Source organism: Furipterus horrens, unplaced genomic scaffold (assembly GCF_987537825.1).
Source record: "Furipterus horrens unplaced genomic scaffold, mFurHor1.1.pri manual_scaffold_2, whole genome shotgun sequence".
Lineage (NCBI taxonomy): Eukaryota > Metazoa > Chordata > Mammalia > Chiroptera > Furipteridae > Furipterus > Furipterus horrens.
This window is the reverse complement of record NW_028327172.1, coordinates 142315592-142341638: the sequence shown is the minus strand read 5'-3', so window position 1 is coordinate 142341638 and position 26047 is coordinate 142315592. Positions and strand designations below refer to the sequence as shown.

Genomic DNA, 26047 nt, shown 5'->3' with positions numbered 1-26047 from the left:
TGGATCATTCAGGCTATTTATATTTAAAGTGATTGTTGAGAGGTATATATATTTAGTGCCATCTTATTCTTTCATCTTCTTCAAAAAGACCCTTTACATTTCTTGTAATTCTAGTTTTGTGTAAATGAACTCCTTTAGCTTTTCCTTGTCTGGGAAGCTTTTTATTTCTCTTTCAATTTTAAATGATAGTTTCGCTGGGTACAGTAATCTTGGTTGTAGGTCCTTGCTTTTCATCCCTCTGAGTATTCTGTGCCTGTCTCTTTTGCCCTAAAATGTTTCTGTTGAGAAATCAGTTGACAGTCTTTTGGGAGCTCCCTTATAGGTAACTAATTATTTTTCTCTTGCTGCTTTTAAGATTTTTTCTTCTTTAATCTTTGCCATTTTAATTATTATGACTTGGTGTGGGCCTCTTTGGGTTTATTTTGTTTGGGACTCTCTGCACCTTCTGGACTTCTGTGTCTTTTTCCTTCACCAGGATAAGGGAATTTTCAGTCAATATTTCTTCAAATAAGTTCTCAATCACTTGCTCTCTGTCTTCTTCTTATGGTACTCCTATGGTGCTGATGCTGTTATGCTTCAAGTTGTCTCTTAGACTGTTTACAATTTTCTTTATTTATTTATTTTTTTTGCTGCACTGATTGTTTTCTGCTATCTTGTTCCCAAATCACTGATTTGATCCCTTGCTTCATCTAATGTACTGTTTATTCTTTCAACTATATTCTTCATTTTATATATTGTATTCTTCCTTTCTGATTGTTTAAAATGATTTTTAGGTCCTTTTTTCATGCTCTTGCAGTTCTAAGTTCTGTGAACTTCCTTATAGCCATGTTTTGAATTCTGTATCTGAAAGATTGCTTACATTCATTTTATTTAGAGTTTTTTCTGGGGATTTCTACTGTCCTCTTATTTGAAGCATGTTTCTTTGTCTCCCCATTTTGGCTGTCTCTCTGTGTTTGTCTCTGTGTGTTAGGTAAATCTTCTATGTATCCCAATCTCGATATGGTGGCCTTATGTAGTAGATGTCCTGTGAGACCCAGTGGCACAGTCTTGCTGATCGCCTGAGCTGGGTGCTCCAGGAATAGTTCTTATGTGAGTTATGGAAGCCCTTCTGTTGTAGTTGAGTCCTGATTGCTGTTGGCCCATTTGTGCTTGGGGTTGACCATCAGGCTGGCTCACTGTGAGGATTGACCTTAACCATAGTGTATGAGCTGCTGTGCGAGGAGATTACCACATGAAGCAGAATTTGTCTCAGCAGGGTCTGGGTCTTCCCAAGATCTCCCTTTGAATGTGTCACTTGTGGAGCTATTTGGATCTTGCTCTGATGTTGTTTGATGCCTGCCATCATGTAGGTTGGTTTTCAGATCTCTTGGGAGAAATTCAGTGCAGGCCAATGTTGGACACTGCCTGTGACTGACCCTGGGTAGTAGGCTTGGGGATACAAAGTGATCCAGTTTGTGGCTGTGTATGCTTTGATTTGGTGTGCATGTGAAGGGCCAAGCTGCACACCATGGCCACCTTCCACCAGCATCAAGCTTTGGTGCAGGTCAGCAAAAGGCCCAAGGCATTCTGAGTTCCACCTTTGCCTTCCTCCTCCTGTAGGCTGCCTGTTAGGCTAAATCACTGTAAGAGCCTCTGGCAGTACCGAGTGGCATGAGTTAGGTTCTCAGTGAGTCATCAAGTACATATTCAAACTCGGTGCCAAAGCTGAATATCAGGTCACTCAGAAAAAAATCCCAGGGTACACCAAGGCTGCCTGCAAGATGCTGGGTGGCCACAGTCCCCTTTGGTAGGGCAGGGTTTCAGGGAATTGTCTAACAATTGCCCAGCAGACTTATTCAGACTCAAATAGATCAAGATTTGGCCATGTGAAGGGACATCTCTGCACTGGTCAGGCATGTTAGGGAAAATTGGCCCCTGACTCAGAGCCACACAACTCAGTCTGATCCTGATTTAGCCTGGCCTTCTAGTGTCCTTGAGTTCAGCAGGGAGGACCACCAACATTTTGTAGGGTAGGACTGCTGGGTCTTCATGGGGGCAGGGGGTAAAGAACGGGTCAGGATCTAAGGAAGATGGAATAAATGGCCCCTGCCCCCAGGGCCACACAACTCAGTCTCTGACACACCATGAATCTGCTTGGACTTCTATACCCTGGGCTCAGTGAGCTGAATTTTCCACAGGGTGTGCGCTCCACAGAACAGGAGTACAGGAAGTAGGGAGGGTAGGGCTACTGTTTTCCCTCAGGGTGATCTCATCAGAGAAATGCTCAACCCAATAAAGATAGAATCTGTGGGTAGTATGGGAGAGGAACTCAGTACAGAGATCCTGGCAACTGTCCCTTTAGCTCTCTCCCTGGAGCCCATAACCCAGTCTTTTATCACAAGTCCACTCCGAGCTGCCCTCCCTCTGTGCAAGCTTCAAGTAAGTGGCCACAAACAAGATTTTGTGTGCTGGCTCTTCAAGAGGACAACTGGACTTCTAGCAGACTGTTGTCTCTCCCTGGAAGACAGCTGCTTATTTTCAGAGCCAAATGGGCTCCTATTACCAGCTCTGGAACTCTGGGCTGGGCAGCCTGACATGGGACTGAGACTACTTGCTTTTTAGAGGGGACCTTTGCAGCTGAGATATCTCTCTGGATTCTCAGACACAGCACGTGAGAGCAGGGGCAGCCCTATTGTGGGTCTCCATCCTTCCTACCAGTCTTAATGCAGCTTCTTTGTAAATCCTTGTTTATAAGACTTCTGCCCAGCTAGTCTTCAGCTGGTTATTCAGATTGATTTTTCTATATTTTAGTTGTAATTCCAATTTGGTCCTGGGAAGAGGTGACTGTAACTTACTCTGTTACTATTTTGGATCCCATCCAACATTTTTCTGTTGTCTTTGGTCCATTTTAAGGAGCATACATCTAGCCTTTGAAATAAATGTTTGGCCACTGTTATGGTCTTAAGGCCTCATGACTATGAAGGGGATTGTTAGTTTAAACCTGAGTCACATATTATATACTTGCTGTTACTGATCTTTTCCTCCTTTTTAGATGAAGTTCTGTTGTTAAAGAAACCATGATAGAAAATTAGCTACACATAAAGGTTTAAGGTCTCTGTGCTCTTTCCTGCTTTAAAGAGCATGGTGTGTGTTTAAAAATAGGTCTGATGATTTAGGACGTTCCTACCTCTCAGGCAGTCAGAGAAGCATCACAGGGCATCTTCCAGTGCCTGTCCCATTTGAGAATTTTTAGGGGCACTCAGCAAACACTGCTGTGCTTTGTGGGCGGCTATAGGTTAACCACGAGGGCGCTCCTCAGAGCTGGCATGTGAACATGGGAATAAAACTCCAAATTTAAGGAAGGCTTTAGATCTGACTACATTAACTGCTGTGAAGGGCCCCGAGGCTGAAAGTAAGGATAAGCCCAAAAGGCATTTCCCACAGAGTGTTAAAGTATCTTCTTGATGGTGAAAATGTCTTTGTGTAAAGAGCCTCAAATATATGGTGATGAAAAAAGATTTGACTTTGGGTGATACACACACAATGCAACCTACAGGACCATACACTTGAAAGCTATGTAATTTCATTAATCAGTGTCACCCCAATAAGTTTAATTTTAAAAAATTTAAATGTCTTTGTGGGCGGCATTTAGGAAAATGTGAAAAATACCTCTTGATCATATTGAACAGCATAGGATGATTGAGATTATGTCAGGAAGTGGCAAAAGTTTGTTTCTGTTACCTTTGCTTATTACTATGGATAAGAATCACTCAGAATAATAAAAATGCGCATTTATAACGAAAATGAGGACACTTGTGGCTAAGAGAAGGAACCAGAGATTATCAGTAGCTGTCGAAGTGGCTTTTGGTAAAATGCCCACTTTGATAATAGTGTCATAGTCCTGATTTTCTGATTATCAAAACATCTTATTTATATTTTTATAGACTTATGGCCATATGAACAGGAAATTAAATCTGGAAGTAGCTTCAGTTAGGTTTAAGGTTTAACAAGTGAGAAAATGTCATCTCTGCTCATAGGCTGACTGATCTCCATACAGGAGAACGTGGATAAATTATCAAAACTTTAAAACTAACAAACCAAATACATTAGGAAATAAGCCTCTCTTGTGTTAGTTCAGGTATTTATCATTTTATTAACTCTATGAGTGGGATGACTGTGGCAGTAGTACAGTTTATTCTAATTTCATCTTTACTTAACCACTTGGCAAGTGACAGCAGTTTGGTCACATAGCAAAGGACTGCTCCAAGATTTCCTTTCCCACTTTACTGAACTCACTCCATGAGTTTCTTTTGTTCTGGCAAAGGACAGGGGTGCTGAGCATCTCGGGACTGTATTCCCAACATGGGAGAAACACTGTTTGAGTCCAGCGCTCTATCAGAGGTCATATCGCAACATGGGTTTAGTCCAGCGGAGATATCTATCTTAATCTTTCTTCCTTCCAGAGTTTTAAAAGTGTATTCAATCCTGTCATAGTGACAATTTCTCACCCCAGTAATATTAAGGTGCATAAACTTGCATTATGCTCTTTGACATTAGCCTCATGCACTGGGGCAGGGGGAGAGGACCTCTTCCCCGTTAAATGTGGCTTATTTATTTATTTACGATGAATCCTTGTTGTCTGAAAAGGTTTCTCCCTCAGAGGTAATAGTGGTGGCTTTCAATGGATCCATTTGTTGTTGCGGTGATGTGCACACTCCTTTTGATGGCACGTCTCTACTTCAGTAAGCCCCTTCCTGTTATCAGCCTGCTGAAAATGTCTTCAAGTTCTTCAGAGCTAAGAAACAGCACATATCATTCCTTCCATCTCATCACTGTGCAAGGGAGCAAGCAGCATGAACTATGCAGCTGCACTAATGGGACTCTGAAGAATGAGCCCCAAGTGCACAAGTGAGACACAACCTCCTCCCCCTGGTGCCACACTCAGCGTGCTGGGACGCAAAAGGGACCACAAATACCTGCACCCTGTTTGCTTGTTTGAACGTTAGTGTATTAGTACAGTTGGGTAGCCTCCATTTGTTTAAAAAAAAATTCAGAGCCATCCTGGTAGCTTTGAATGATAATTTTAAAAATAGGCAAGTTGACTAAAATTATCCTGTGTTGGTTTTGTCTTTTTTCTTCCCCAGGAATGAGCTGGAGAGGCAATTTTTATATCTACTAGATTATGATGTTAATGTTTCTGACAGTGTCTATGCCAGATACTATTTTGACCTTCGATCCTTAGCAAGGGCCCACGAACTGGCCATTGTATTTCCTCCTCGTCAGAAAGAAAGAGCACACTCCCTACAGGTAAGTGTAAGGAATCACTGAGGAGAGCTCTCTGTCAGGCACCAAAGCCAACATCTGTGGATAAATCATATACAGCAATGATTAGGAAAATGAAAAGCTTTTTTTAGATAAACACATTGAAGAAGACTTAGTAACCCTTTCACATCACATTTCTGGTGTCTTTTGTGGTTTATATAAGAATCCTACATTATAAAAAAGTTATAGTTCTATTCTGTGACAATGAGTCAGAATATGTTAAATCAAATTTAATCTATTGATGGTTTTTTTTTTTTGGAAACAGTCCTGTTCTAACCATACATGAATAATTTCTTATAATTGTATAACATCATATCTATGGACATAATCTACTTACTATTCTTAACTCAGTTTGTAAACTCATGTCATATATATATATCACAGTTAAGTCCTATGAGTTTATTAGACAAAGCTAACCTGAGAGACCTATACTTAGATTGTATAATATGTGTTTCAAATACTGGGTGTAGAAAGTACATGATTTTTAATGGAAATAGTAAAATTCATGGGACAAAGTAATATTATGCCTTATGACTTACGGTGAGTATACAACAAAATTATTCACAAATACGTTGGTGGCACTTTAGAATAAGACATTTTCTACTTTAATTAATGTGCAAGTGAAGTAGTACCTTATGGTGCTTCAATCGTTAGAACTTCCCTACTTTTCAATAAAGTACAGGCATGTGAAATGTAACTATTTCACAATAACTAATGAAGACTACATAGAATTTATGTTGCTGTGTAAACACAGATTTTGCCCAACCGTATGTTTATTATATTTAAGGAAGCAAATACACAGGCAACAGATGACATTGTTGTTAGGAGCCTATTCTGCCTTTGGCATCGTTAAGAATACCCAGACTTTAAAAAAATTCTAAGTTCCCCTTTGCTCTTGCAATCTAAGCATAGCTTCTATAAAACTTACCTTAGTGAATTAGCATAAAGTGGAATCCCAAGGATCTATCAGTGCAGATCACAGCTATTCAAAGAGACAGTTACTATAACCCATATAGAGAAGTGGGGCCCTGGCCAGTGTGTTTCAGTTGGTTGGAGCATTGTCCTGTAGACTGAAGGGTCATGGGTTCAATTCCTGGTCAAGGTACATGCCCAGCTTGTGGTTTCGATCCCTAGTTGGGGGTGCGTACGAGAAGGCGGCAGTCAATGTTTCTCTCTCTCATTGATGTTTCTCTCTCCCTCTTCTCTTTCTCTCTCTCTCTCTCTCTCTTCCCCCAACCCCTCCCTGTCTCCCTGGCTCCCTTCTTCTCTCTCTAAAAACAATGAAAACATGTCAATGTCCTGGGATGAAGATAAACAAAAAAAGAACTGGGAATGTGTGACTTATTAGGAATGCTTGCTTTTGTAAGGCTGGAACTCCTTTTTTTTTTTTTTTTTTTTTTTAACATACCTGTGTTCTATTTGATTTTTTTCTCCTAGGACATTTCCAGATGTTGTAACGATGAAAACCTGTGCAGAGCTGCTATAAAAAAATCTAGGAGTGCTGATGCCATCCTATCTGAAAAGAGAAATGAGGGGTTGTATCATCATGAGCCCCTCATCTGCAATGACGAGAGAAACATCACCTCTCCTGTTTGAAAGCCAGCAAAGCTAGAGTTTCCTTACAAAGGCACAACATAAGTTTAGTCCTGGTCATCTCTACGACATTCACTTCACATTCAGCCTTCAATCTTTATGGGTAAAGCATTCTGACACAGTACATTTAATAAGAATTGTACACTAGTTATATCTCATATGTTCATGGGCCGTATAATAGGCAGTATAAATTTTTCATTTGTTTATTTTGCTACATATGTTCTAGGTTAGTTGTTACTTGAAATCTTCAAAATTCCCTATTTGGAATATTGGCAGTGAAGCTTACCTCACCATATGCTTTGCCAAAATATGCTTATAGTAGGGTATTTTTAAAAAATATGACATCAGCAAACAGGTCACATACATCCATATTTAATTTGGATCTTTGTGCCAACAAGTGGATTGTTCCAAAATCTAGAATATTAATACTGAAGAACATAATATTATAAGGCTCATTTTGGAATCATTTCAATAAAATCTGTCATGACTTAGTTATTATAATTTCTTTACCTCTTCTGACTTTGGTGCTTTGGCTTCTTTTTTAGTCAGAGCAACCTTCAGTCTAGGATAATTTAGCCCCGCTACTTGGGTGATTCCCTTCAGAACACTCTCTTCAATGTCTGGTGAATGCCCTTCCCTGTGTGAGCTCTTGGCATTGCATGACCCACTGCTTTATAGTGGTTCTTAACTCACCCTGGGGAGTTTCACCCAAACATATACACGTTAGGATTCAGCCAATGATTTGAAATGATGCGTCTGCAGAGCTCTTGAGATTATCTCGTGAACATCTCTTTCCTTTCTCATATTCTCCCCACACTTGTAGCTTCCTCAGTCTCCCAGTTCTGTAATCTCCTTTCCTTCAATTCAGTGGGCTCTGTTTGGGTTTCCTGTATCTGGGCTGTAACCTGGGAACTGTCTCCAGGTAGTAATCTGGGCTAGAGCTCACCTTGCTTGTTCCCTTTCTCTTAGGAGCCATAGTCCATCGCTGACTGTTGCCCTATGTCTGAAAAATAGTTGTTTTATATATTTTGCCTGTTTTTCTAGTTGTTGATGGTAGGACAGAAGTTCCTGTAGCAGTTACTCCTTCAGGCCAGAAGCAACAATCTACTATATACTTACACCATTTCTGACTATTACTGGAAATGTATACTTCCTTGTGATCTTTAAGATCATTTTGTCCTCTTGCAAAACCCCACTCTATAAAAATTGTAAGTTAGCCCTGGCTGGTGAATTGAGTGCCAGCCTGTGAACCAAAGGGTCGCCAGTTTGATTCCCAGTCAGGGCACATGCCCTGGTTGCGAGCCAGGTCCCCGGTTGGGGGCTTGCGAGAGGCACACACTGATGTTTCTTTCCCTCCCTTTCTCCCTCCCTTCCCCTCTCTCTAAAAATAAGTAAATAAAATCTTTTAAAAACTTATAAGTATAATGTGGATTTTATATATTGCATTTGGGAAAGTTAACATTTGCACTGACAGTACAAAAGCAGTGGCAATTTTGCTGATACATCGGCATGGATCAAAGCAGTGGCACTGAACTGTACCAGCCGTCAGTCTTTTCTTCCCCGCCTCCCATAATCCACATCCCCCCAATTCTTTTAATATTGTTTATGTGAAAAGTGTTTTTTTTTTTTAAGATGAATTGTTAGCTATTATGTATGCAGATGTAGATAAACAGTGTATTCGTGCAAGATTCCCAGGAACTATGTTTAAAGGAAGCCGAGTCCAGCAACCAGACGTTCCGCTCCAGGAGACTTGCTGACTCGAAACCGTGAAAACCAGACCTCCACTTGCCCAGAGTCAGGACATTCATAGGAGCAGCCTGTGCTAACTTACACAGAGGAAACCTTCAACCCCTTGCTTCCTAATTTCTTGGTTCTGCTTTTCCTCTCCCTCCTGATACAGACCCCTGCCTGTGCTGGGACTTAAGATGGGCTTTACGGTGAGAGTCTGCCATCTTCTCAGGTTGCCGGCACCTGAATAAGCCACCTTTCTGTCCATCTGCACCTTTCTCTCCAGTATTGGCTTTTGAAGGACAGGCAGCTGAACCTGACTTTGGTATCACTCCCATGCACAAAACAGCCAGCTTCACTTAAAAAATGTTCATAATAAAGAGTAAAAAGTATTAATTCTATCAAACGTGGACACTCGAGTAGGCATCTTTTTAATATTCTGTGGACTGAAGCAGGAAGTGAACAAAAAGCACTTGCACTGCGTGCTCAAGTCTGATGCTCGGCTTTAGGAAAAGCAGTGAGCGACTGAATTGCAAGTTGAAGCAGCTCTTTTTCTTTCTTTCTTTTTAACGGGATACTACTTTTACTTCAAGGCTAACCAAGAGACAAACTGTGGTCATTTAGACTTGGGTATTTGGAAGGTGTCTTCTTGCAAATGAACAGTGAGACTGTCGCTAAAAGAAAATGAGTGACCATGAGAGAAAAAATATGAGCTTTCAGTCAAAATTAGCATTTTACAATTAGTGATGTCACTAATTTGGCATCTGAGGCTTTCTGAAGGAATAGGTGAGAAGAGAGGTGAAGCAAAGAAAAGGAATATCCTGATTAAATACAAATAGCTTTAGTTGATAGCAAAACATGGGAAGAATTAGGATGAGCAATTAAAAAGCAAGACTAATGGAGTTAATTTTTCTTATAAGAACTGGAATCTTAGGTATGTGTTTCTTCTTTTTTTTTTTTTTTTTTTGGTTTTTCAATTACAGTTGTCCCCTTTTCTCCCAATTTCTCTCCCCCACCCAACCCACCCTCTCTCCCGCAATCATATCCCTCCCCGTTGTCCATGTCCATGAGTCATTTATACACGTTCTTTGACCAGACCCTTCCCTTACTTATCCCCCTTCTCTCCCGCCCCCTCCCCCCTATTGACTGCTGTTCTGCTTTTCATTCTATTTAGTTCTTTTGTTTGTGTTGTTCTTTAGTTTCCTGTATTAGGTGATATCATATGGTATTTTTCTTTCTTTGCCTGGCTTATTTCACTAAGCAAAATTCTTTCTAGTTCTATCCATGTTGTTGCAAATGGCAGGAGTTCTTTCTTTCTGCTACATAGTATTCCATTGTGTAAATGTACCACAGTTTTTTGATCCCCTCATCTACATATGGGCACTTAGGTTGTTTCCAGCACTTAGCTATTGTAAACAGTGCTGCTATGAACATAGGGGTGCATAAGTTCTTTTGAATTGGTGTTTTAAGATTCTTCGGGTATAATCCTAGTAGTGGAGTCGCTGGTTCAAAAGGCAGTTCCATTTGGTATTTGTTTCTTAAAGAAGATATCTGTGATATTTATTTACCCTCACTATACAGAATCTATGATTTGAAAATAAATGCTAGTATCCTGTCTGAAATCTTAGCCGCCAAAAGATTTGAAAATCAACAATCCAAGTTATAGTTTCGTCGGTGGCGGCAGCCGTCCGTCTCGAGAGATGATGGTGTAGCTTCTTAAGAGTCTATCTGCACCGCCGAGAATGGCTGTGCAGTCCGACTCGGGAGTGACACGGTATCTGTCTCCTCCCGTGTTGAATCGACATCGTGCAATGACTCTGGAGTGTCCTCTCCAGTGAAGCTGAAGCTACAGAGCCTGGGCAGGGTGATATGGAGGGTCTGCTGTTGCCCATGCAGCAGACCCCCCCTCTCTTCGCAGCTGAAGGGTCCAAGGGAAAGACGGAGTCAATACAGCTTGGCTTCAGGTGCGCCGCAGGAGTTGCCGGTGTTGACTACAACGTCAAACCGCCTTAGGGACTCCGGCTCCGGATTTTCTGTCGGGGTTTACTCCCCTAGCCTTCCCCTAAAGAGGTATGCCGCAAGGCAGCGGAGGTTTTTTGGAGTCAGAGTTTTCCTTCTCTGATGTACCCTGACTGGAAGATCGAACCAGCGACACTTAGCTCGCAGGCCGACGCTCAATCCACTGAGCCAAACCAGCCAGGGCTCTGAACAAGGTATATACTTCCACTTATTTATATTTCCCTCAAGTTCTTTCTTCAGTATTTAATAATTTCCTGAGCATGGGTTTTATATCTTTGGTTAAACTTATTCCTAGGTATCTTATTTTTTGTTGCAATAGTAAATGGGATTGTTTTCTTAGTTTTTCTTTTTGATAGTTTACTGTTGGTTTATAAGAATACCACTGATTTCTGAATATTAATTTATTATCCTGTTACTTACTGAATTCATTTATCAGTTCTAGGAGTTTTTTGTGTGGAGTTTTTAGGGTTTTCTATATACAGTATCATGTCATCTGCAAATAATGACAGTTTTACTTTCTTTCAATTTGGATACCTTCTATTTCTTCTTATTGTCTCATTGCTGTGGCTAGAACTTCCAGTACTATGTTGAATAAGAGTGGCAGACATCGCTGTCTTGTTCCTGATCTTAAGGGGAACACTTTTAGTTTTTGCAGGTTGATGTTGGCTGTGGGCTTGTTATTTATGGCCTTTATTATGTTGAAGTATATTTCCTCTATTCCCACTTTGCTAAGTTTTTATCATACATGGGTGTTGGATTTAAAAAATGCTTTTTCTGCATCTATTGATATGATCATGTGGTTTTTTATCCTTCATTTTATTTGGTGTATTGTTAATTGATTTGTGAATATTGTTCCAACCTTGCATCCCCAGAATAAATCCCACATGATCATGGTGTATGATCTTTTAAGTGTATTCTTGGATCTGGTTTGCTAATATTTTGTTGAGGATTTAGCATCTATATTCATCAGGTATATTGGCCTATAATTTCTTTTTCAGTACCTGGTTTTGGATAGGATAATGCTGCCTCATAAAACTAGCTTGGGAGTCTTCACTCCTTTTGAATTTTGTGAATTAGTTTGAGAAGGATAGCTGTTAGTTCTTCTTTAATATTTAGTAAAATTCACCTGTGAGGCCATCAGTCCAGGACTTTACTTTGCTGGGAGTTTTTGATTGGTGATTTGATTTCATTAGTTATAATTATTCTATTCAGATTTTCTGATTTTTTCCTGATTCAGTTTTGGAAGATTGTATGTTTCTAGAAATTTATCCATTTCATTCAGGTTGTTCAATTTGTTGGCATATAGTTGTTGGTAACACTTTCTTACAATCCTTTGTATTTCTGTGATGTCAGTTGTTACTTCTCTTTCAGTTTTGATTTTATTTATTTGGGTTCTCTCTCTTTTTTTCTTTATCATTTCAAAGAACAAGCTCTTGGTTTCATTGATCTTTTTATTGTTTTTTTTTTTTTTTTGAGTCTCTATGTCATTTTTCCCCACTATAATCTTTATTATTTTCTCTCTTCTATTTAATCTAAGCCTTATTTGTTTTTTCAAATTCTTTTAGGTGTAAGGTTAGACCGTTTAAGGTTTTTCTTGTTTCTTGAGGTAGGCCTGAAATGCTTTGAATTTCCCTCTTAGGACTGCTTTTGTTGTGTACCATAGATTATTTTGGTTATTGTGTATTCATCTTAATTTGTCTCAAGGCAACTTTTGTTTTCTTCCGTGATCTCATTGTTGACCCATTCATTGTTTAGTAACATGTTATTTAGCCTCCATGTGTTTGTGTGTTTCCCAGTTTTTAAAAATTGTTATTGGTTTCTAGTTTTATACCATTGTGGTTGGAGAAGTTGCTTGAGAAGTTTGAACTCTTCTTGACATTATTAAAACTTGTTTTGTGTCTTAACATGTGATCTACTCTAGAGAATGTTTCATGTGCTCTTGAAAATAATGTATATTCTGATGTTTTGGGATGAAATACTCTGTAAATGTCAATTAAATCCACTTGGTTTAGGGTGTTAAGGCCATTGTTTCCTTGATTTTTTGTCTGGAAGATCTATCTATTAATGTCAATGGGGTATTAAAATCCTGTACTATGACTGTATTACTGTTGATCTCTCCCTCTATGTCCATCAAAATTTTCTTTATATATTTAGGTGCTCTCATGTTGGGTGCATACATGTTTACTAAGGTTATATCCACTTGCTGGACTAATTCCTTTAGCATTATGTAATATACTTCTTTGTCTCTTCTTATGACATTTGTTTTGAAACCTGTTTTGTCTGATATAAGTATTGCTAGCCCAGCTTTTTTTTTTTTTTTTAATTTCTATTTGCATGGAATATCTTTTTCCATTCCCTCACTTTCAGTCTGTGTGTATCTTTCATTCTGAGGTGGGTCTCTTGTAGACAGCATGTATATGAGTCATATTTTATTAACTATTCAGCTACCCTATGTCTTTTGATTGAAGCATTTAATCCATGTATATTTAAGATTATTGATACTTATTTATTGTCATTTTGTTCTTTATACTTACATTCCTTTCTCTTTTCTCTCTCTTTTTCTTCTTAAAGAAGACTCTTTAACACATACTAGTTTGATGGTATTGAACTTCTTTAGCATTTTTGGTCTTCATTTTGCTCTCGATTTTAAATGATAGCTCTACTGGATAGAGTAGTGTTGGATGTAGGTACTTGCTTTTCATCACTTTAAATATTTCATGCCAATCCCTTCTGGCCTGAATTGTTTCTGTTGAGAAATCACCTGACAGCCTTATGTGAACTCCCTTGTTGGTAAATAACTCTCTTTCTCTTACTGCTCTTAAGATTCTCACTTTATCTTTACCCTTTGCCATTTTAATTAGGATGTGTCTTGGTGTGAGCCTTTTGGGGTTCATCTTGTTTGGGGGGGGTCTCTGTGCTCCCTGGACTTGTGTCTTTTTCCTTCACCAGGTTAGGGAAATTTTCAGCTATTATTTCTTCAAATAGGTTCTCAATACTTTGCTCCCTCTCTCCTCCTTACGCTACTCCTGTGACGCAGATGTTGCTGCACTTGATGTTGTCCCAGAATTCCCTTATATTTTCCTCATTAAAAGTTATTTTTTTCCTTTCAGTTGGTCTGCTTGGGCATTTTCTGTTATCCTGTCCTGTAAGATGATAATTTGACTCTCTTCTTCATCTAACTCGCCATGTACTCTTCATTTCTGATTGGTTCTTTTTAATGGTTTCTATATCCTTTATCATGCTTACAGACTCTTAGTTTAAGTTCTCACTGAGATCATCCATTCTTCCCCTATAATCTTTGAGCATCTTTATAACCATTGTTTTTAACTCTGCATCTGGTTTCTTGGTTGCTTCCATTTCATTTAATTGTTTTCTGGGAATTTCTCTTGTTCTTTCACTTGGAGCATGTTTCTTTGTTTCCCCATTTTGTCTACATTTTTGTGTTTGTCTGTGTGTATTAGGTAGATTTTCTATGACTCCTAAACTTGTTATTGTGGCTTTATGATGTAGGTGTCTTGTGAGGCTCAGTGGTGCAATACTCTAGATCACCTAACTTAGGTGCTCCAGTTATGTCTCTTGTGTGGGTTATGTGTGCCCTCCTGTTGTAGTTGAGTCTTGAATGTTGTTGACCCATTCATGGGTGGGGTAAACCCTCAGGCTGCACAGACCTGGGTCACAGTGTATGTGTTGCTATGCAGGGGCTACTTCCCAAGGCACAGTTGTTCCCAGCAGGGTCTGGTGCCTGCCAGAATACCCCTTTGGGTGTACCACTTGTGTGGCTAGTTAGGTTAAGCTTTGGTGTGGTCTGAAACTCACCACTGGTTGTGTTGGTTCTGAGTCCATTTTGTTGTAGTTCTGGTCAGACACTGCGTGTGACTGGCTTTGGGATACCTGTCTGAAGCTATCACACAATTCACTGTTTGTGGCTGCCTTTGCTGGACCTGGGTATGCATGAGTGGGGCCAAGGTGAGTACAAGAAACCCCCCATATTCTGAAACATGTTTCAGCACAGATTCTGGGTTAGAAAAACCTAGGTTTGCATCTTAGTTTTCACACTAAGTGCATGATCCAGGGCAGAGTTTTTATTCTTCTAAGAGATTACTGTAGTACTTATTTCACAGAGTCATGAGGGTTCTGTGCCATAATCCATGTAAAGAGCTTAGTACAGTGACTAGTACAAAATGTGATCAATAAATCTTTCCTGTATATTCAATGTTCTTAAGATTCTGGTCCTCCATAGCACGATCTGCTCAGGATGTCATAACAAAATATCAGAGATTAGGTGGCCAATTTTCTTGCAGTTCTGGAGGTTGCAAGTATAAGGTCAATGTACCATCAGAGTTGGTAAATGGCGAAGCCTCTCTTCCTGCCTTATAGACAGCCATATCTTTGCTGTGTCTTCAAATGGCCTTTCGTTTTCATGTGGTGAGAGAGAGAGAGAGATCTTTGGTCTCTTCTCTTCTTATTAGGACACTAGTTCTATTAAATTAGAGACCCACATTTATAACTTCATCTAACCATAGTTACCTCTTTAAAGGCCTTATCTCGAAATACAGTCACATTGGGGGTTAGGGCTTTAACATATGGACTCAAGGGGGACACAATTCAGTTTATGACACCCTCCTTAACCTAACATTCCTGACTCATCTATCTCTAGTGACACAAATGCCATGTTCCACCACAGTAGCATTTCATGACTAAAATGAACATCGTCCCTTTCTTTTCTAGTCAGAAGTCTATTCAGTTCGAACTTCTCTGAAGATTTCTCTAGTACAGCAAATAAAGAAACAACTCATTTTTTATTTTTGCTTCTATGGTACTTTGTTCAAACCATTCATATAGCTAAAGTAAGAATAGCATTTATCAATGTGCATATTTCTTTTACATAGTTTTCTCTGTTAAATCCCATAATTATTATATGCAATTACTATTAATCAACTTATTTTATTAATTTGGCAAGTGAGCCTCAAAGAAGGTATTCAATAAAAATTGAGAACACTAAGAAATGTGCTTTTTTGTAGATGATGATACCATTCATTGATTATAAAGCATTGAAGGAGGAGCAGGTTTTATGATAAAAGATGTTTGATTTGACATATATTGAGTTTGAGGTGTATATGACACCTCCAAGTGTGCAAATATTTACTTGTTTAATAAAGCCAGTTTAGATGGATATACAAGTTGAGCTTTGATCTTCCGATTTTATAATATTAGCACAAGTAAGTGATATGTGGCAAATAACCTTTTATTCTATGTGTTAATTAAGAACAATACTAAATTATTGGAGAATTGTTCTTTTCATGGTAATTTACAGGACACATGTAGTGAAGCTGTTGTGCTATTATTTGTAATGGAAATTTTGGGGAAAACTAAAATAATTACCCACAGAGTTAGAGTTTGATAATGAGGAATTAATATTGTTATTGTGAGACAGTAAAGATGGCTACAGAGAATTATGGTAATTGTGATGAAATCTCAGTTGTTTTATGAAAGTGTCCTGACCTGAATTAGAAAGAGAAATATTCCTAATAAAACTTATTTATAAACTTTAAGTTTCTGATTTTATAGGACTCTCTTTTAGGACTAAAGACCATTCATGCAACCTATGTACACCTTGATATTACACATCAGTTTAATCAAAACTATAGCATGTCCTAAAGAGGAAAAATGCTAAAATATAAAGCAATACAAATACTTAAAATAAAATTTACATAATTTTTAAGTCATTATAATGAAAGAGAAAGGCCGTATTGTCCTATTCCCAATATAGATTCCACAAACTTCACTGTTTCCAATAGTATTATTTTTATATATATTACTAAAATTAAAAAATTAAATACTGTAAATATTAATTTGAATTTTTATTGTAGTCTAAGCAGTTTTACAATTTAAATATTATAACTAATTAGTTATTAAGCAATATAAATAATTTAACAATAATCAAAAATCCCTTCTCGAAAATATCATACTATTTAAAAATTTTTAAACGTTGAAAATAAAGACTATAACCTAAAAGTAGAAAGGACATACATATCAATATCCACCCAAGATTTTGTCAGCTTACTATAGCTGGACTCTAAGAAAAATCAGAGCTCAAGAAATGTTCCATTTTTAAAAATACGTTTTGAAAGGATAGCTTTTTCTTCATATCTATAATCAAATCTATAACAACTATCTGTATATTAATAAAATGAATGTGATACAGTATTATATATACTGTACCATTAATATTTCTATAACACAGGAGCTCCAAACTGGGGAGCTGCTTAAGTGCCTGTGATATTCTGAAAAAAACACCCTGAGGACTAACAGATGCCATTTATTACTCATATTTCAGTGGAATGCATTGATGGCAGTGGGTCAATGTGAGAGAGACCATACTTCCCTGTGTCTGAGATTTGGTTTAAGGAGTCCCAGACAAAGGAGGCACATGTCCTACATGTGACTCTAAACTATATTACCTCAGTGTGTATGTGCAGAAAGAAAAAGTCAAAATGCAGTCACAGGACAAGAAGATGCTACCAAAAGGAGATAAGGAGGGAGCTACAGTCCATTCCCAAAGCAATACTACATTCCTTCTTGCCGGGGGCCCGTGTGACTAGCCTTCAGTCATGGGAGGGGGAAAGGGTATCCATGTATTGACCCCTATATAAATGAAAGAAAAATGTGGCAACCCTCTACCTTCTGAATTTAGAAGTTTGCCACTTTAGGCTCTATGAACACAGATCCTTCTCTATCTTTCAGGAAGAGAAATAATCATGTAGGTTGTAGACCACCATGGAAATGATATTTAACTGGACTAGTCAATACTACATCCCCTGATCCCTCATTCACTGTAAGATAGTGAATTATTATATTCTAGTAAAGACAAGTTTCATTCCTTCAACTAGTACTTATTAAAATTCAGCAGTGTTCAAGGCTCTGTACTAGGTACTCTGAATAAGACAGGTCCTCGGCCTTCTTAAATTTATACCCTAGGAAAAGAGTAAATAATTTTTTTGCAAATATAAGGATGACAGATGGTCATAAGCAAGTTACAGATTAGGTAGATACTATGAAATTTTAGAAGCCTAAGTTTTTATTTTAGATTGTAGTGACTGAAGAAAGAAAGAAATTACATAGTGGAACTTATACTAAGTCAAAGAACGGGTAAGATTGGTTTGCAAAAAATATGGTAAAGGAAATAAAATTTAGGAGGAAGGCTATGGATATGATTCGGGCCTTTTGAACAATTCTTTTTAACTGCAGCAAAGGTCGAAGTCAGAAATAAAGTATAAATTAGCAACCTGGAAGAACCCAACAGATTTTGTCCTTTTTTAAATTCAAAGGTCAGAGACTATTAAGATCTCTTCTTTTTAAGCAGCACAAATGGAAGTTTTCACACATACTAACTTTAACTGAATGCTTGGCAATGATTAAAACCTTGACTAGTTCAGGTGTTGACCATAAACCCTAGTCTCAAAAAGTAGAGATGAAAATGCTTTACCATTTACAAACAGTCTGCTTTGAAGCTGTTTTCCTACAAATAGCTTCGTCATTCAGCATTACTGTTCGTACATTATACCACGTTCGGTTATGCCTTTAATGGTTCAATTTTACATGACCTCTCCAGGCACAGAGGCTGACAGCTTTCAAAATAATAAGGGGCTCTCAACACAGACATGCGTGTTTTTTTCACTGAGACTCAACCACCGTCTTACAGTCGTAGCTTAACATAATTAATATTACAGATTTTAAGGAATAGGCTATGTGCTAGGGCTTGGGCCTCACAGCACCAGCTAAGACCACAGCAGTGTGCAGAGGGAGGAACTGTTTCAGGATTTCAGAAACATGGCAGCGCCCACGGATGTGGCGTACCTGCTAAAACAAACGCTTCCACTCCTCCAACTGGCCTGTGACCGAGCTCAGAAAGACCAGTAGCCCCTACAGCGCCCTGCAGCGATTTCCACGCCCTACTTCCGCTTCCGGGAGGTGACTCGGAGACTTCCGGGTGTGGGGGAGGCAGCGAAAGAGGAGCCGGAAGTGGTCCGGGCACTTCCGATAGGGGAAACTTAGCTGTGGCTCCTAGAGGTCTTGACAGGCTGGGTGTGTGCATATAGTGCTCCCTCCTGTCGTCTTCCTCGCGTCTGACCTCCCAACTGTTTCGCCGCTGCTGTCCCGCAACTCCTGTCTCCGGAACCGCTCCTTCCCCATGTGTCGGGGCAGGAGTCCTGAAAGCAAAGACCCGCTGGCCGGTACCCCATCATGTCCGAACTGACTAGAGAGCTGGTGGAGCTGGTGTGGGGCACCAAGAGCAGTCCCGGTCTTTCTGACACCATCTTCTGCCGCTGGACGCAAGGTACCCTGGCTGGGCCCTCACTTCCAGCGCCGCTCCCTTTGCTCTGTGCGGGTCTGGCTGTGACGCCTCTCGTGCCAGCCAGCCCTCTCGCGTTACCGCACTCTGTCCCGATTCCCCTGCCGAGCCGAGAAACTGGGCTTTCTAGAAACACCCTGCCTGCCTTGGAGGGAGAGGTTGAGTAAGGGAATGGTTACTACTGCTGTACATTAAAGACCCGCAGCGCCTCAGCCGCTCCCTGGACTGCCCTTCCGCTGGAGAGGAAAAAGGGTGGTTATTGGCCGGCAGTGTGGCACTGAAGGTGTGCCGTGTGCCCTGGTGTCAATTTCTCAAGCAGTGCTCAGGCTGCCTGAATCTTTAGCCCCTAACAAGGCTTTATGTTATTGGCGTTTTGAAGGAAGAGAAGACCACAGTAAAGTCAACGTGGCTTTAAAGTCAAAATTCCAGAAAGCAGTTTTGTTGTTTGTGTTTTAATTATGTGGTTATACATGGTAGTCTGTGGATACAGTGTTGCTTGCTACAAAGTGTTCTCTTAAACCAAAGTATCCCTGGATTGGAGTTGGTTTAGTATCTGTTAGTTATAAAGAATACGAATCATAGCACTTCCTGTGCGGGTCCATTACCCAGATAGGATTTTGAGTTACATTAGAAGTTTTATTGATAATATGAATAAAAATAAATAAATTACCATTTATTAAATTCATGCACTGTGCCAGGCCCTGAGCTAGACACTTTATACCTAAATCTTAAATTTTAATTTTAAATCTTAAATTTTAACATTACTTAAGTTGACTTAAGCAAGACTGGTGAAATTAAGTGAGATTAAGAGCATAGTGTTTGGAGTCAGTAATGTATCAGCTATAGTGTATGTGTTTATGTAAAACAGGCCAATAAGTAATAGCCATTTATTACTATTATTATTAAAACGTTTATTTAGAGAATACTTTTGTTCTTAAAGGATTTGGAGGAATTTTAGCAGAGTAAATCTGTCCCCGCTTCATAATGTGTATTTTGTAACAGAAATTCAGGGTGTAAATAAGCCTTTCCTCCCTCCCAGATAATTGTCTTTTAAAAGCTGGTAAAATTAGAATCATAATGTATTACAGTCAGGTTATTTAGTCTATCACTCTTGTTTTGCAGGTGAGTCATGAAGAAAGGGTAAATGACCAGGCCAAAGTTGCACACAAATTGAGAACTGGGAGTGATTTACATGTAATTAGTTTGGCTCTTTTTACACATGCAATTATGTCATATAATTAATATTTTCTGAAATCTTGGACACCCACATTTGCAGATTTTATTTTAAAACATACTTTCCACTTTTACTTATTTATCCTAATAGTGAACAGCTGTAAAGTACACAAGACTGTGAAGGGTTTACTTCCCCTGTAATTAGCCAACATTAATTAAGCATTTACAGTATAAAATAAGGTAATATTCGGCCTCACTTATGTTTTAATACTGCGATGCAGATTCAGGGAGAACTCAGGCAGTTCCAGCAATGGTGAAAGCAGGCTTTGGAAAAGGCATACTTGAGTTGCTGGTTTAAATTGTTTAACTTATTTAAGCCTCAGTTTTCTTCTTGCAGATAATAGTAGTGTCAACCTTATAGGGTTGTTGTGAGGATTAAAGACATGTAAATATACTTAGGCACTTAGCACAATATCTGACATTGTAAACACTCAGAAAATGGTAGCTTAATTTAAAAAGTGTTTGGTCATAGAGTAAACCAAAGATCCCTCTCTGAGAGTGGCCTGACAGTTACAATAAATTATTTATTTAATGATCGTTATTTAAAAGAGAACTTTATAATGACATTATAATGCTCTGCCACCTTTTAGTCATACAGAAGTTCCTTAATAAGATTCATTCAGTCAATATCATTTTGAAATAAATGATTCATTTTCTTTTTTGCTTTTCAGAGTGCAGTTATACTGTGTCTATGTAATTCTTCAAGGTCTTACATTGACCAAGGTGTTTTAAGGCAACCAAGTAATGTATTTTTAAGTTTGCACCTCTGAATCAGAAGAATGTTGTTATTGGTTTTGCTGTATTTACTGTTGTGTTCATTTATTCATTTGTAGAGACAGAAACCATTGCTAAATATTGCTGTGGTAGTCATTTGGGATTATGGGACTAGGCACAAGAGACCCTGCATTCATAATGGGACATTAACTTTGGTTTTATTTCATAGTTTGTAACTGTGCTTTGAATTGGCAACTGTAATGTCATTAGTCTTTTGGAAGCAAGTTATAGGTATAAATAGTTTGGGGTAAATATTTATAAAATTGGTAGGAAAGTCGTCTGGTAACTGGTGGGTTGAGGGTCCACCGGTCTGAGCACATAGGGTCCCCGGTCCCTAGTCTCCTAACCCCCCAGTCCCCAAGTACTGGAGCGAATGGGAGGCAACAAGTCCATATTTCTCTCTCTCTCCCTTCCTCTTTCTCTAAAAGCAATGAAAAAAAAATGTCCTTGGGTGAGGATAAAAAAATTTTTTTCTAGCTATATTCCACTTATGAAACCAGATCAACTGATCATGTTAAATTCTTTTGATATGTTAAAGCAGTAAGCTGCAGGAGTTTGAAGGAGATTTTGTTTTTGTTTTAATTGTTCAGCATTTTTAGATAATATTGTTAAGCAATAAGCCCCAGGAGTGGCACATAGTTGTTTTTTAAATTTGTTGCTTTTAAAATTCATTTGGCTGTTTTAGATAATTCTCTTCTGCAAATCCTTTTTCTTTCTTGGGGGTAGGGGATGCCAGTGTTTATTTTAAAGGCAATAAGTCATATAATTTAAAGGTTTAAAATTTTTTTTTAATTTAGAAATTTATCCTCTACTCTTGCCTGCTTTCCTCCTGCTCAGTTGGAAGAAAAGCATATATTTTCTACCTATTTATTCATAAATATCATTTATTCTTCCTTCCCCTTTCCCCACAACAATGTTCCAGGCCTCTGCAGCTTAGATTTAGTAGGGTGGGAGAAAAGGCAAAGAATAGACATAATATAGCATAAAATAATATATAACAGAAGGTAAAGTAAAAGGGAGTTATGGGATGGCATAGCCTGGATAGGCCTTATTTGAAGATGAGATTTGAGCAAACACTGGAAGTAACTGAGTTAGTCATGCAGATAACTGGGGGGGTGGCAGGGGGGGGTGAGTTCCAGGCAGAGAGAATGACCATTATAAAAGACTTAATATAGAATATTCCTGGCTTTTAGTTTGGCTGGAGAGGGAATGAGGGAAGAGAAGAGTAATAAAAGGTGAGGCAAGAAATAATATGGCCCAAATTATTGGGTTGGCCAAAAAGTCTGTTTGGTTGTTTCTGTAAAATAAAAGACACGTTTTTCATTTTCACCAATAACTTTATTGATTTGGGTATTTTGAGTATGTTGGCTGTCTCCCACTATTGGCTGCTAGTGGGTAGAGGCCAGGGGTGCTGCTGAACATCTTCCAGTGCATAAGACAGCCCCACAGCAAATAATTATTTGGCCAAAATGTCAATCGTACAAGGAACTTCACAAACCACTTTTGACACAGTTGATCAATCACAGCACCTTCTGAGGAGTTACTACCTAAATTGAGACCTTAAGAACGCAAAGAATTCAGCTATTTGAAGAGAGAAAGAGCATTTCATGCAGAGAGAACAGCAAACATCAAGACCCCAGGTAAAGACCTTGGGGTGTTCTAAGGATCTAACATCCCTGGAGATGATGAAGGTGAGAGCGAACTGAGGAAAGATGGGTTTGATAGATCATACACTGCCTTTAGGTCATAAAAAGAAGTTTGAGTTTTATTCCAGTTGCAGTGAGAAACCATTGAAATGTTTTAAGCAGGCTGTGATAAAATCATAATTCCATTTCTAAAATATTCCTCTGGTAACTATGGTGAAATCTTTTGGGGAGTTTGCGGGGGTGTGGAATGGAGAGATCTGGTTGGAAATTCTTAAGAGTATTCTAGGTGAGAGATGATAATGGTTTGAACTCATTGGTAGACTACAGATGGGATAGAAATGGACAGATACAGGATATGTTTTGGAGCCTTGAACTAAGAGGACCTAACCTTAAGGTGAAGCCTAAGTTTTTCAGAGACAGGAGTAGCATGTGTTTCAGGCAGACGTAACGTGCAAAGGGTAAGAAATCAGAGAGAAAATGGATATTTGAGGACCTGCAAGAAGCTCAGCATGTTTGCAGTCTAAAGAGGGAGAGTGGCAAAGGATGAGGAAGGAAATACCCTGGAAGCCAGATCCTACAGGACCATGTTAAAGCATTTAGTCTGTATATGACTGGGCTAAATCCTGGGAGTAAGGTAAGTTACCCAGGAAGAATGTGTAGAATGACAGGGGGAGTGGGGACTGGGAGGAGGGGCAAGTTGGGGGGGGTGACTGGAGACATCTGCAATAGTGTCAACAATAAATAAAGAAAAGAACATAGATTCTAAAGCCAACCTTTAAGAAACATTAACATTTAAAAGGAGTTGCTCAAGGAGACTGAGAAGAAACAGAAAAGACATATTTGGAGCAAGAGGGACTAATAAAGTCAAGGGGCAAAGGTTTTTAAGAAGTCAGTGGTCAGCACTTCAGATGATTCTCTGGGTGATTCAAAAAGAAAAGACTAGAAGAAATAGCTTTTATTGGTCGTTGATGAACTTGGTGAGGATGAGTTTGATGTAGCCACAGGTTGAAAACCTGATTATTGTGGGGTAAGTAAATTGTGAGGTAAGGAAATTGAGAGAGTGCAGCTAGGTGGCTTTGAGAGAGTGATGGTTGGAGTTTTTGGTGGAATGTTGTTTTCATGGTCAAAAGATTTTTTAAAATTAAAACTACTTTTTTAGAGCAGTTTTAGGTTCACAAGCAAAATTGTGGGGAAGGTATAGAGATTTTCCATATGCCTCCTCCTCCTAACAGTAGTATGCATAGCCTTCCCTATATGAATATCCTCTACCAGAGTGGTAGGTACATTTGTTAAAATCAATGAACCTAAATTGATACATCATCATCACCCAAAGTCCATACTTTACATTGGGGTTTACTCTTGGTTTTGTACATTCTATATGTCTTGACAATTGTATAATGACATATCCATGATTGTGGTATCATAGAATTTTCACTGCCTTAAAAATCCTCTGTGCTCCACCTATTCATCCCTCATCTCTCCCCTTTTCTGCTACCCCATGGCAACCACAGATCTTTTACTGTCCTTATAAGTTTTGCCTTTTTTAGAATGTTGTATAGTTGGAAACATACAGTCTTTGTAGCTTTTTCACTTTGGTCTCTTTTACTTAATAAGCATTTAAGTTTCCTCCATGTCTTTTTATGGCTTGCAAGCTCATTTCTTTTTAGCACTGAATAATATTCTGTTGTCTGGATGTACCTCAGTCTATCCATTCACCTGCTGAAAGATAGCTTGGCTGCTTCCCAGTTTTGGTAATTAAGAGTAGAGTTGCTCTAAACATCATTTGCAGGTTTTTGTTGTGGACATAGCTTTCAACTCCTTTGGGCAAACACCAAGGAGCTTTTAGTGGAATCTTAATGTGTTTTGTTCTTAAATATATGATACATGTTTAAATGCTGTTTGAAAGACAAAGAGATTGAAAGGTAAAGAGAAAGGAAGTGGGTTGGGATAGGATCCTCTACACCTCATGGCAGCCATAAACTAATTTCTAAAATTCTGCCACACACCAAAAAATAGACATAATTTTGATTGATTTACAAAAAAAAAAAAAAAAAAAAAAAAAAAATATAACAATAGTAATTACCTACTTTTTTTGCTCCAAAGTGACTTTTTAAAAAATCAGGTGCCTATACTTGTATATAAAGATCTCTGTTACCACGAATTAACCAATCAGATGCAGTCTTATTATGCAACGTGACTAATAAGATGCAGCTCTGTTATATGACCTATATATTTATGGTTCAAGACAGCATTTGCACTAGACAACTGTTGTTGTGTTGACTGTTGTAATTTTTTTTTATCTGACAATCTAAGGGAAAAGAAGTTAGTGCTTCTGACTAAATAGTCAAGTATTACATGTTTTAAACATTCTTGCAGCACTCTGGTTGAAAAATAACTTGCTGTCACCTAATATCTCAAGCTAGATACTTTACTGTGTGCATGTGTGTGTCGGTTGAAACAACCTCATCCCCATTCTGGTCATTTAAAAAAGAAAAAAAAGTATGATCGTATTACTACTTTAATTAGCACTTGTTATGGGTGGCCCTTGCCACTATTAACCTCTTGTCAGTGTCCCCTCCTCTCATGTACCACCTCCCCTCCCCTATCCTACAGCTGCACTGCTTTTCAGCTACATTAAATTTCCCTCTGATCCTGCTCTTCCTAATCCTTTTTTCTTTAATAAAGGTGTTTTCTTTACTTGAAAGTCATCCTGCCATGCTTACTTCTCTGGCAGATTCCTATTCTAGATTAGCCCCAAACTCACCAGTGAGTTATTCCTGTCTGTTTCCACAACACGGTCTTCTTACTTCTGTTGTAACATTCATTTCTTTATTTTAGTGATTATTTGTTTGCATTTCTGTCTTCATCTGGACTTTTGGCTCCTCCGGACTAGGAACTCAGTCATTTGTGTGCGTATCTTAGATAGTTGGTATAGTATAAGATGTTCATTAAATATTTGTTAGATGAATGACTGAGTATATAATCTTCAGTGAAACTTTACATATTGCTAGTCTGTTGGAATTGAAGTGATCGTTTTGAAGATAAATACACTGAGGCCTAGAGAAGTGGAATGATTTCATAAAGGAAATTACACGGTAACTCAATTCTCCCCACTTCTGTCTCTGTGCTACAGGGTGCCAGTGTTCTCTGAGGCAACTTCTTCTAGCTGCTTTTAGTCAGTATTGGTCAGATAATATGTAAATTAAGAGCCACCCTGGCAGGTGTGGCTCAGTTGGTTGAAGTATCATCCTGTAAACTGAAAGGTTCTGGATTCGATTCCTGGTTGGGTACATACCCAGGTTGCAGGCTCGATCCCTGGTTGGGGCATGTAGGAGAAGGCAGCCAATTGATGTTTGTCCTCCTACCCGCTCTCCTTCTCCTCCTCTCTCCTCTTCTCTCC

General features: G+C 38.8%; 2 protein-coding genes across 2 annotated transcripts in view; both read left to right on the top strand.

Moving 5' to 3' along the window:
* Positions 1–6897, top strand: part of LOC150019638 (cyclin-Y-like protein 1) — a 36728-nt gene extending 29831 nt beyond the window's left edge. The window contains exons 9-10 of the mRNA XM_090267366.1: positions 5124–5286; positions 6739–6897. Of these exons, the coding sequence (XP_090123492.1) occupies positions 5124–5286; positions 6739–6897 (322 nt within the window). The remainder of the gene's footprint in view (positions 1–5123; positions 5287–6738) is intronic.
* An 11768-nt stretch (positions 6898–18665) lies between these two features.
* Positions 18666–26047, top strand: part of MINDY3 (MINDY lysine 48 deubiquitinase 3) — an 89574-nt gene continuing 82192 nt past the window's right edge. The window contains exon 1 of the mRNA XM_090268015.1: positions 18666–18979. Coding sequence (XP_090124141.1) covers positions 18886–18979 — 94 coding nt within the window. The 5' untranslated portion in view covers positions 18666–18885. The remainder of the gene's footprint in view (positions 18980–26047) is intronic.